General features: G+C 36.1%; 1 protein-coding gene across 2 annotated transcripts in view; it reads right to left on the bottom strand.

Annotated features, from left to right (window-relative positions):
* Positions 1 to 12,671, bottom strand: part of aatkb (apoptosis-associated tyrosine kinase b) — a 70,301-nt gene that overhangs the window by 54,942 nt on the left and 2,688 nt on the right. The window contains exon 1 of one of the 2 annotated variants that reach the window (XM_058793801.1): positions 1,417 to 2,126. The exons of the other annotated variant lie outside the window; for it this stretch is intronic. Within the exon in view, the coding sequence (XP_058649784.1) occupies positions 1,417 to 1,498 (82 nt within the window). The 5' untranslated portion in view covers positions 1,499 to 2,126. Of the gene's footprint in view, positions 1 to 1,416; positions 2,127 to 12,671 lie in introns of those variants that run through there. 2 annotated transcript variants of the gene reach the window in all.

Here is a 12,671-nt window from a genome sequence, read left to right as displayed (position 1 = left end):
AAAATTTAAAAAATGAAATTCAGGTCTTCTTCTTACAAAACTATTGTATGACTCCAGAGGACTTTCAAGAGTCATATGAACAATTCCAGAATGTTTTTTTTTTTTTGCCCTTTCTGGAGCCTGACAGACTATAAACAGTTGTTAAATGGACAATTTCCTATTCTGAGGATTCTTCACTCATAAAATAAATAAAATACAGGTTTAGAACAATGTGAGGGGTTGTAATGGAGCTTCAATAAGTGTCATCTGATATTTTATTATGTATTTTTATTATACAAGTGCTAATTGGTAAAGTGGTAAACTTAAGGATAATCAAGCATGTTTATTACATATTCTTTCATTACATTTCAGCATTGCATTGTAAAAAGTGATTTTTAAAAAAAATTATATTTTTTATTATTTGATTTTTTCTTATCGTAAATAAGATTATTCTAGTAAGTTTTACAAGAAAATACCTTTTTTTTTTTTTTTTTAGTTTTTCAAATTCAAATTTCATGTTTAATTCAATGTGTTATTTGCCATTTCCATTTAATTGTTTGTGAAATTTACTAGCAATTACTGAATGAAAATAGTTTCCACACCACATTTTTCTGGAGTCATTTTAATTTTTTTTTCTTAATTAAAATCTTATTTAAAACAACAACTGATCATTAAGTGTCCCACTTTACCTGTATTCACCCTAAATAAAAGTCATGAACAACTTCAGGCCATTATTTTCTTTTTTGCAGCTATCTGATGTGGCTTTACCCAATTTCTGAAGCTTTCCATCTTATGAAGGTGAGTAAATAATGGCAGAACTTCCATGATATAAGCATTGAAGATGCTTTATGCAAATCTTTGTTTTTTTTGAGTGCAATTTTAAATATGACTCTATATCTGTTTGTACTTGTCTTAAACCACCCATTAATTCATTTAATTGACCTTGTCATGAACCAAAGGTTATGGTCTTCCTCATTTACCAGTCATTATATTCTTAATTAGCTGCTCACTACACACACACACCTCCCTGGAGGTTGATAGTGTCCTGCTTGTCCAATCAGAAATGGCTACCTGTGCATCAATCACCCAGTCTTACACTCCACCTCTCACCTTTGGCATGCGAGTCAATGGACGTGTGGAGAGGCAAATTGAGTCATTTTGTTTGCTTGCACCTATGGCTTATAATCTGAAATAATAAGACTATCTTACATAGATCGTTAAAAAACAATAAAATGATCAGTTTACGAGTATTTCCCCGTACAACTGTAATAAAAAATCATTCAAAACGCTTCTAATAGAAGATCTCCTTCTAGCGGCTCTTCATTTGCGCATTTTGCGCATCACCACAGAAGCGGGTTTTTACTGAAAAATGATTTGTGACACTACACTACATGCATTAAAAACATAAAATACAGATGCATGTATAAAGAAGCCTACCTGAGTCAAAATGAGAGCTCAGCGCAAAACTAGGGTTGAAAAACGACGCAGACATGACCAGCAGTGTTACAGTGCCTGACATGCTGAAGATAACGTGAAGTCCAGTAACGATGTCTCTGATGTTAAATAAAAGAGTTTATTTTCTGTTCAAACATGTCATTTTCTCGCTCCTCCATGCTATAGAGCCAAAACAGGGGCACAGCCAGAAAATCCACTGGTTATGCAGTGCATTATCTCATGGATGGGTCTCACCGCAAGCCGTTGCCGTGTTCATTTGAATCTTCTCTGGTCATTCTCGTGTAAGGGTTTCTGCGGTGGGTTCTGCTGCTTCTCTGCACCAAATGAAGCGAGCGTCCTGTGGAGTATTCCTTGCGTTCCCACTGAAGGAGAAAACCCAAGGCGAATTCTGGCTTTCGTTTTAATTGATTAATTTAAGCTCAAATGAAAGTGTTTGTTAAAAAGCCCGACGGGAGCTGTTCAGTGCTGAACGACACAGCGCCATCTTGCTCACCGCGCTTCCTCCACAGAATCTCGGGCGGACTGCTTCTGCTGGAATCCGCTGAAGGGGAGGAGATTGCGCCACAAGCGCAGCGGTGACTGACGCTAACATTTAACCAAGAAATAAAACGCTTCTTTTATGGTACATTACAATTCGCGGAACTGTTTGATGGGTCGCAACTTTTTAATGATGAGAGTCATGAGCAAACACCTGTATTTTTGCATAATTGCTCGATTGATATTTTTGACTCTGAAATGTGATTGGATGAGCCACGTTTGAAGCTGACGTACAACAGCCAATGAACGCAGGCAATATTTACATTAATTGAACTCTACAGGTAGGCTATATTAATGCGCCAAGCTGTTAAGTTGCCAGGCAGTCGGCAATATAAATAATGAATAACTTGGAGGAAGAATTTCTTATTCTGATTAATATTTAACTGCAACAGTAATTATTTATTGAATATTTATGATTTCTCTAATACTGTAGCATTTTTGTGAAATTCATAAATCTAAACCAATGTCTGACTACATATGCATATGAATAACCATGATACTTGGAAAATTTTGATATTATTAAACTACTCCCAAAATTTAATCACAGTAATTAATGACTTGACATCTTCAGTTTTTAAAAGAAAGTAGTATGTTTGGTCAAACTGTGCAGAAGTCTACACAGAGAAAGATTTGTGCCATGGCTACAATAATATAGGCCTATTTATATATATATATATATATATATATATATATATATTTTTTTTTTTATTTTTTTTTTTTATTAAAATTAAATTATTAAAATAAAATATATGTGTCCTATATAGTTTAATATATATATATATATATATATATATATATATATATATATATATTGCTCATTTGTTGGTTTTGATTGCTTCTATTGTCCTCATTTGTAAGTCGCTTTGGATAAAAGTGTCTGCTAAATATATATATATATATATATATATATATATATATATCAACCCATTCTCACACCCAACTCGTCACATATTGAAGCTTGGTCAGGACCACTTGGCGTCGCTTTTTGACGCTCAAGGTACCCCTTAGCGTCATTTTTCGACTTGCAGGGTCCTCCGTTGTTTTCAGTTGTTTGTCTTAGTATAATGGTTTGCATGCATTTGTAAAAAATAGAAATAATTTTATATAAATTTATACTTTTATTGGAACACCTAACCCCAAGCCTACCCTAAACCTACCCACTTCTGAACAATATAAAACACGTAACAGGAAAATATAAGTGCAGTCACAGGTATTTATTGCAAAAACTGACCATAAACAAGCAGTATAAAAGCATTACAAACAAGTCGTGTTGCATTCCAAGTCTTCTGAAGCCATACAAAGTCTTCATGAGAAGAAGAGAGCAAAACATAAGGTTTTAATTGCTGAAAATGATCCCGCTGTGTTAACTTGCTCACATCTCATTCAAAATCATAAGGTGTGTTCGACTTCATGCGGCGCCGCACAGACCTATCGGCGAGAATAGCCGCTTGCAGTCGTGGGCGGAATTGAAAGCGGAGACGTGAAGTCGGACTCTTTCTGCTCCCGGGTAGTGATGCTCTCGCGGTGTTTGGATACTCTTATCACAGATGAAGTGAATAACATGCAATATTTGTCAAATGCACGGACGTTTCAGAAATGTTTTCATGAGCAACAGAAACACTTTTTATATACTGCTTAATACAGGGCCATCTGTTCAAGAATAAAGTTCAACATAAACATGTACTATTTAAATACCAATAGGCCTTTATCAGTGTTTTTTTAAAAATTATTATTAAATGTGACTCATTATAACATTGTGACTATACAGTAAAAAAAAAAAAAAGCTTTTACTGTTCTAAAAACAGATTTGTGGGCAGTATTTTTTTATTATTATTATTATGCAAAAATTATACAAAGGTTTGTACAAGCATATACAACTCACAACAAGTACAAAAACAAATAAACATTCATAAGAATATGTAAAGTGAAACAATTCATGCCAGGGGTAAAATTACAACAATTTAAAGTAACAAAAAGCTTCATAGGTCTTTCTTGCTTTTTTGTTCTTAATTTTATCTGATGTAGTAGTAGCTACCATTTGTTTAATCTCTTTTTATAAAATGTTCAAAGTTTGGCTTAGCTTCCATTTTTTCACACGATTGTGATATTTTCCAAGTAAAATAATATTTGTGAGCTGTATTGGAATTGAAGATGTTAGAAACACATGTCATTGTTGTCATGTGGTGAATTTGGCTAATTGTGAAACAGCTGTGTGGTCATCAGCGCTCCCGCAGTCGCTCTGGAGAAACTGCACCGGCTGAGTGAGCCGGCTGCTCTCCAAACGCTCTCGCGGTACTTTGATGCCACACGTGACAGTGACGTGAAGTCGGCGCCAGATCAAGTCGGACAAATTTTCTAACCGGCATGCACTGCTTCAAGTCAGCCGCCGATCGGTTTTCATGGCGCCGCATGAAGTCGAACACTATTGTCCCATCCAGCAGCGTGACACAATCGGTCACGAGACACACAAGAGCCAATAGCATTTCACAACCAAGGCTGACGTAAGGCTTCTTCTGGCGGCATTTTTTGAATTTGTGCACGGACTGCAGAAAAGCAAACAGGATGAGCTTAACGGCGGACAGAGACGGCGATCGAGTCTATTCCTCTCACAAATCAATCGTTTTGCCTCGGAAGACTTGGTATATTCATATTTTTTGAATAAATTATGATGGTAGTTGTATCTGCCTGTTATGGTAGGTTTAGGGGCAGGGGTTGGTTTATGTGCTTATAAATGTGTAAATAATGTAATATAAATAAAACTGTTGTGGCTGTTTACATTGAAAAAATCACACCCCAACATATATGCAATATTACCCAATATATAATTTAATTATGACTATAAAATTCCCAGTATGGCGTCGGCATATTGACGCTAAGGGTTTCCTATTTAAAGCAACGGGAGGACCCTGCGCGTCGAAAAATGAAAGGGGTAACGTTACCTTGAGAGTCAAAAAGTGAAGTCGCCAAGTCCTGACCAAGCTTCAATATGTGACGAGTTGGGAGTGAGAACGTGTTGTATACACTCTCAGAAATAAAGGTACAAAAGCTGTCACTGGGGCGGTACCTTTTCAAAAGGTTGTACCTATTAGGTTCAAATATGTACACTTTAAGTACTAGTATGTACCTTTTAAGGTACCAGAATGGACCCTTTAGGTACAAACATGTACCTTTTGAAAAGGTACCACCCCAGTGACAGCTTTTGTACCTTTATTTCTGAGAGTGTATGTAAGGAATAATCAACGACTAGCTGTGCATTAAACGATTTGAATGCCTCCGCGAAGTGCATTCAAATCGTTTAATGCACAGCTAGCCGTTGATTAACGTTATCCCGTTTATGCCATGGTTCACATATTAAAGATGTTAATAATATTTGCGCTGCAATATTTGACCGGAACGATAAAAATGACGGTTATTTTCGTCTGTAGTGCTATTCAACTGTAACTGTATGTTACTATGGTTACCAATGTTTATAGGAAGCGCATTAATATAGAACGTGAACTACCTGTGCAGTTCAACGAATTTAATCAACACCTGCCATCCAATCAGAATCTAGTATTCAGACAGACCATGGCATAAATACACACACACACATATATATACATATATATGAAGAAATTAGCATAAAATGGTTCCAGAAGAATCATGTGACACTGAAGACTGGAGTAATGGCTGATGAAAATTCAGCTTTGCATCACAGGAGTAAATTACATTTGAAAATATATTAAAAATTTAAACGGTCAAAAACGAAGAAAAAATAAAAATAGGTTTTACTTTTGGAAAAGCCTAACAGATCTTTGAAAACAACAAAGGCACAGAGTCTTACAATAAGTATAGAACAAGATAAAAGACACAGTATCATCAAAGTCAATACACTTCAGCAGCTTTCACCTTCAAAGACTATGTCCTGTTTCCAAATCAGAAGACACATGAGCGCGTATGCCCTTACTCTGTGTTTGGTTGTCCTAACAGGAAGCTGGTTCAGAGGCTAGAGTCATAATGTCAAGCATTCGGTTTGTCTGAGACAACATGTCACTCTGTCAGGGTTGCCATGGAAACGCTGTAGATGGGAGTGTGTTCATACAGTGCTGAGATGAATGTTAAAAGCACCTTTCTTTTTTCGCTCTCCCGCTTTTCTCATGTAAAAACTGCACATAATGTAATAAGTATTACATTATTATTGTAATAAAATGTTCATAATGTAATCATTTTCTCAAAACAATAAAATCTTGAGCTCATAATGTAATAATTATTACATTATGAGAAATTTATTACATTATAAACTCACCAAAAATATTGTCAAATTTCATAATTGTAATAGGCTTTTAAAAAAAAATAAAAACAGTGCTTTCAAAATTGCATTGTACTGTACGTTTCATCATTCATTGCTCGATTTCCATGCCCTTTTACATTGCTAAACCAAAGGGTAGAGCACAGTACCGACTACAGTACGGATGCTCTCATGGCTCTCATTGTTTTTATTCAAGTATCAAAACACATCAGAGAAAGGAGAAAAAAGCACCTAAAAATATGAATATGAATTATAAATGAGTATAATCTGTGTAGGTATAATAAGAAGACTTAAATATTATAATTATTATATTATTATGAATATTATAATTAAATATTAAATATAATTATAATAAACAGTATTATTATACAGTATAAATAGTATTATAGTGAAGAATAAGCCAAAGACAAATTTATTTTTGTGTTATTTGAAGCAAAGGCATAGGATTGATTTTGACATTGGTGGGGAAATAAAGTTTAAGCAGCCCAGGATAAGGCACAGTATTTAGCCTATGTGTATAATATATATGTAATGTATATGTATGTATATATATATGTGTGTGTGTATAATATATATATATATATATGTATATATATACACACAGTGGTGTGAAAAAGTGTTGGCCCCCTTCCTGATTTTTAAATTTTCTGCATATTTGTCACACTTAAAAGATTCAGATCATCAAACAAATTTTAATATTACACAAAGATATTGCAAGTAAATACAAAATGCAGTTTTTAAATGATGATTTCATTTATTAAGGGAAAAAAGCTGTCCAAACCTACCTGGCCCTACGTGAAAAATTAATTGCCCCCTCCTATTAAATCATGAAAGAACTGTGATTAACCACATTATTTTAGAAAGCTGAGTTAAATTTCACTAGCCAAACCCAGGCCTGATTACTGCCAGACCTGTTGAAACAAGAAATCACTTAAATAGAACCTGTCTGACAAGGTTAGGTTAGGTTACTTTATTCACACCCGCAGGTAAATTTGTCTTGCAGTAAAGTGACAATGACAACCATCCATAACACAAATTCAAAACACATTTAAGAGCATAACACAACAAATAACAAAATACAATACATGATAAATAATATAAATACTCCCAAGACTCCCCCATCCTACAGCTTATTTAACACAGTTAAAACAGTGGGAACAAAGCTGTTTTTATGTCGCTTTGTTTTACACCTTGGAATTAAAAACCTCCGTCCAGAAGGAAGAAGCTGAAACTCACTATGCAAAGGGTGGGGAGTCATCATTTAAAATAGAAGTAGCCATTCGTTGCAACTGTCTGGTATACAACAACGAAGTTGGATCCAACTGTGACTTACCCACCAATCGACTCGACCATTTAACTATCTGGTTTAGAGAATTTCTCGCTTTTAAAGATGTTTGACCAAACCATACGACCAATAAAATGATTCAATAAAAGCATGATAAAACATGATCATTAACGTTCGGTCAATATGAAATTGTGATAATTTCCTCAAGCAATACAAAGTGAAGCATGTTTAAAGAGCAACACATCATTCCGCGATCTTAAGAAATTCATAAACAGATGAGAAACAAAATAGTTTACATGTATCAGTCTGGGACTCCAGCAAACCATAGTCAGAGCCATTATCCACAAATGGAGAAAACTTGGAACAGTGGTGAACCTTCCCAGGAGTGGCCGGCCTACCAAAATTACTCCAAGAGCACAAAGACGACTCATCCAGGAGTTCATAAAAGAACCCAGAACAACATCTAAAGAACTGCAGGCCTCACTTGCCTCAATTAAGGTCAGTGTTCATGATTCAACAATAAGAAAGAGACTGGGCAAAAACGGCATCCATGGGAGAGTTCCAAGGCAAAAGCCACTGCTGACCAAAAAGAACACAAAGACTCATCTCACATTTGCCAAAAAATATCTTGATTATCCCCAAGACTTTTGGACAAATATTCCGTGGACTGATGCGACAAAAGTTGAACTTTTTGGAAGGTGTGTGTCCCGTTACATCTGGCTTAAAACCAACACAGCATTTCATAAAAAGAACATCATACCAACAGTCAAACGTGGTGGTAGTGTGATGGTCTGAGGCTGCTTTGCAGCTTCAGAACCTGGATGACTTGCTATAACTGATGGAACCATGAATTCTGCACTCTATCAGAAAATCCTGAAGGAGAATTTCCGGCCATCAGTTTGTGACCTCAAGCTCAAGCGCACTTGGGTTATGCAGCAGGACAATGATTCCAAACACAGCAGCAAGTCCACCTCGGAATGTCTCAAGTAAAACAAAATTAAGGTTTTGGAGTGGCCAAATCAAAATCTGGACTTAAATCCACTTAAACAGTCCATTCATGCTCGAAAACCCTCCAATGTGGCTGAATTAAAACATTTCTGCAAAGAAGAGTGGGCCAAAATTCCTCCACAGCGATGTGAAAGACTCATTGCCAGTCATCGCAAACGCTTGATTGCAGTTGTTGCTGCTAAGGGTGGCACAACCAGTTATTAGGTTTAGGGGGCAAGCACTTTTTCACACAGGGCCATGTGGGTTTGGATTTTGTTTTCCCTTCATAATAAAAAACTTCATTTAAAAACTGCATGTTGTGTTTACTTGTGTTATCTTTGATTAATATTTAAATTTGTTTGATGATCTGAAACATTAAAGTGTGACAAACATGCAAAAAAAAAAAAATCAGGAAGGGAGCCATACATACATATACATTACATTACATTTAGTGAGGGGACACTGTTCCTCTTAGCATCATGAAACCCCCCCCCAAAAAACCTTTTATTAAAATTCTGAATGCATTACTGATAGCCTACAATGCGTGCAATGAGTGCTCCCTTTATAATTTCAGATGCACTGAGCCTGTCACTCATCTCAGTTCATCGGTTCAATGGATGTATCTGTGACTGGCTACACTGCTCAACGCTGCAAACGTTGTAAACAGAAACATCTGATGCTCTCCAGAGCGCAAATGCAAATATGCACAGAAGAGTTTGCCAAATATATTATTATTACAGTTTTAACTAAGGGTGCTCTTGTTTTTTTTTCATTTTGTTTTTATTTATTTATTTATTTTGAGAGTTCCTTTTTTTTTTTTTTTTGAGTTTAGCTCCCTAAACTGGGCGTGACACGATGCTTTCCGGATGCAATTTGGATGCAATTAATCATGATTAATCGTTTGACAGCACTAATTATATATATATATATATATATATATATATATATGTGTGTGTGTGTGTGTGTGTTTGTGTTTGTGTGTGTGTTATATCTCACAATTCTAAAGAAGTCAGAATTTTTGCTGCATATTTTTATCCAGCGGTGGAAATGAGGTTTCAAGAGACTTCCTTAAAAAAATAAAAAATAAAAAACAAATCTTACTGACCCTACACTTTTGAATAGTAGTGTACATACATTGATACAAGTTTTTTTTTTATTTTTTAGAAAACCATTTTCAATCATCTGGGAATTTAGATAAAACGTTTTTAAGCTCACGAGAAACTGATACAGCTGTTGGTGCACAAATGCATAGTATGTGCATTTACTTGTTATCTAAATAATCATTCTGGCTATGAGTGCATTGGAGCTGAAACACAACCTCTTAAAGGGTGCTCAGACAGGAGACTTCCCTCCAAAATTGCATTAGTTACTGGCTAGTCACATTGACTGAGATATTAACAGTGTATAAGTGGGGGAGACCAAGAGTGAAGGCAAGAGGAAGTGTGAGCATAGTTTATCCACAAGAGATTTATCAGGTATCCCATAAAACATACCAAAGCATTAGACTATACTGAATCATGAACATTTTAGCTACATGACCCCCAGTTTAGAATCAGATGTAAATAATACCACACAAGGGCAAAAGAGCAGATGTTTCTTAATTGATCTGAGAGTCCAGTATGGTCTTAAAAATCCAGAGCAGACTAAATAGCCTCAACCACCAACAAATGCCTTCAGAAGTTAAGTCTCCACCAGGGAGCCATAATCTCAGAATAATGTTAACATCAAATAATTAGACTTGAGCTCAAACAATTAAACACAACATTAGCCTCCTCTGAACCATTCACATGAGCTGAAGGGCTCGACCTTAACACAAAGCTTAACACACAACTTTCATTAACACAACACACACCAATAACACCCACACGAGCTTAGGCCTATATATACAGTGTCCTTCATTAGCACCCTTGGAAAATATCAGCAAAACAAGCTGTGAGAAAAAATTTCTTTACTGTTTATCATCTTGGTGTTTTATTAAAGTACCTCAGTATTTCCATTGGATACAATCACTGGGCCATGATACTGCATTAAGCAGACTGTTGCCATGCTAATTTCTTTATGTTCTTATGAAATGAGCATACCATTTATAGTCTTACAAAGCTAATTAATATAATGCATATTTCTGAAAACTAAATGCATAACAGTAAAGTGATAATGTAAGTGACACAATAAATACTGTTAGTTAACATGTAAAACGAAAATGAATCCGTGCCGGTAACCCATTTTACCTCTGTGAAGACATAAATCATTTAAAATAAGACCAAAATATGTATTACGAATGTAAATATTTCTTGTTGGCTTTGAAAACTTTTCATCACATGGAGGTGCACCACATACAGTACCATTACAAAAATACTTCGGCTGTACTATGGTGCGTAATGGCATCAAATGGTAATACCGTTGTTACACACTTCCATTCAAAAGTATGGGGTCAGGAAGATTTTTACATTTTTTTCAGAATTAGTTCTTTTATTCAGTAAGGATGCATTAAAATGATCAAAAGTAAAAAGTTTTACATATAAAAATATTAAAGACTTCTTTACCAAAAAAAAAATGGTTTCTATTTATCAAAGAAACTCAACAGAAAGGTAGTTTCCACAAAAAATATTAAGCAGCACAAATGTTTTCAACATTGATGATAATAATAAGAAATGTTTCTTGTGAATATTATATTATTATATTTATAATGAAATAAATGCAACCTTGGTATAAGAAGTTCAAAGTCATTAACACATCTACCAATACCAAACTCTTCCAAGAGCTCAACCATAATACAAAAATTATTGCACACATCTATAAAGAGAGGACTCAACACTCATAGTACTAAATGTGTACAAACAGACTGAGATTCCAATATCTATTGAAACCATGTCTCAAATTTCTGGAGCCAGTGGTGATTAAAGAGCGTTCAGTAAAGTGCTTTTATTTATTTTTTTGCAATCATTGCCGTAGAAACAAGCATTAAGAGAAGGACTGATTTGCTTTGAGAGCAGCTAATAAACACCATGTCTACACCGGACGCAACGTGGCACACTGCGTGGTTGGCTGTATACACTGGGCACGACAAAGTGACCTCTGCAAATCATTTGTACTTTGTGTCAGTTGGTTACATCATAAATAGAACGAGGCATCAGTTTACTGTCGAGGATTTGTCGTGTCGCACCGCATCTAGTGTAGACAGCATCACTGATTATAATGGGTTCTATCGTCGTTTGTCGCGTCACATCGCGCCGCTAGCCTCCCGTTTAAACAGTGCAACTCGATTGTTCTAGAAAGTTGCACCGACTGCCAATCCTGTGATGGCTTAGCTGTCTCTCACAATCATTTCCATTACGTTTGATTAGTGCATTATTTGAGGTGCTAGTGAGACCAGTAGGGGGTGCTCACCCTGTGGTCTGTGCGGGTCCTAGCGCCCCAGTATAGTGAAGGGGACACTATACTGTAAAAAGCACCGTCCTTCGGATGAGACGTTAAACCGAGGTCCTGACTCTCTGTGGTCATTAAAAATCCCAAAAAACTCTTCGAAAAGAGTAGAGGTGTGACCTCGGCATCCTGGCCAAATTCGCCCATTGGCCTCTGACCATCATGGCCTCCTAACAATCCCCATATCTGCTGATTGGCTTCATCACTCTGTCTCCTCTCCACCAATAAGCTGGTGTGTGGTGGGCGTTCTGGCGCAATATGGCTGCCGTCGCATCATCCAGGTGGATGCTGCACACTGGTGGTGGATGAGGAGACCCCCCCCCTCACAATGTAAAGCGCTTTGAGTGCCTAGAAAAGCGCTATATAAATGTAAGTAATTATTATTATTATTATTATTATCTGACATTTCAAAGCAAAGAGGGTCAAGAATTGCCAATTACAGACAACATTATTGCAAAATTGTAACACTGCCTGCAATATTTTCTACACATAAGGAATGGCGTAGTGATATTTTTAATGAAAAAGCTCTCAATAGGTGTAAAGACTACATACTTTTGAAATTCTGCTCTGCTGGAGCTCTCAGATATAAATTATGAGTTGCTCAAGAGGTTTGAAAGCCTCTCTGAGAATCTCTGGTGTGCCCGTGACCATCTGAGCAAAGCTGAGTTTGATCTGAGAGCTTCAGCAGATTATAGAGAGAGAACATCTCTCGGAGAG

Source organism: Onychostoma macrolepis, chromosome 12 (assembly GCF_012432095.1).
Source record: "Onychostoma macrolepis isolate SWU-2019 chromosome 12, ASM1243209v1, whole genome shotgun sequence".
Lineage (NCBI taxonomy): Eukaryota > Metazoa > Chordata > Actinopteri > Cypriniformes > Cyprinidae > Onychostoma > Onychostoma macrolepis.
Note: the sequence above shows the minus strand (reverse complement) of the source record. Positions and strands in the feature narration are given on the sequence as shown.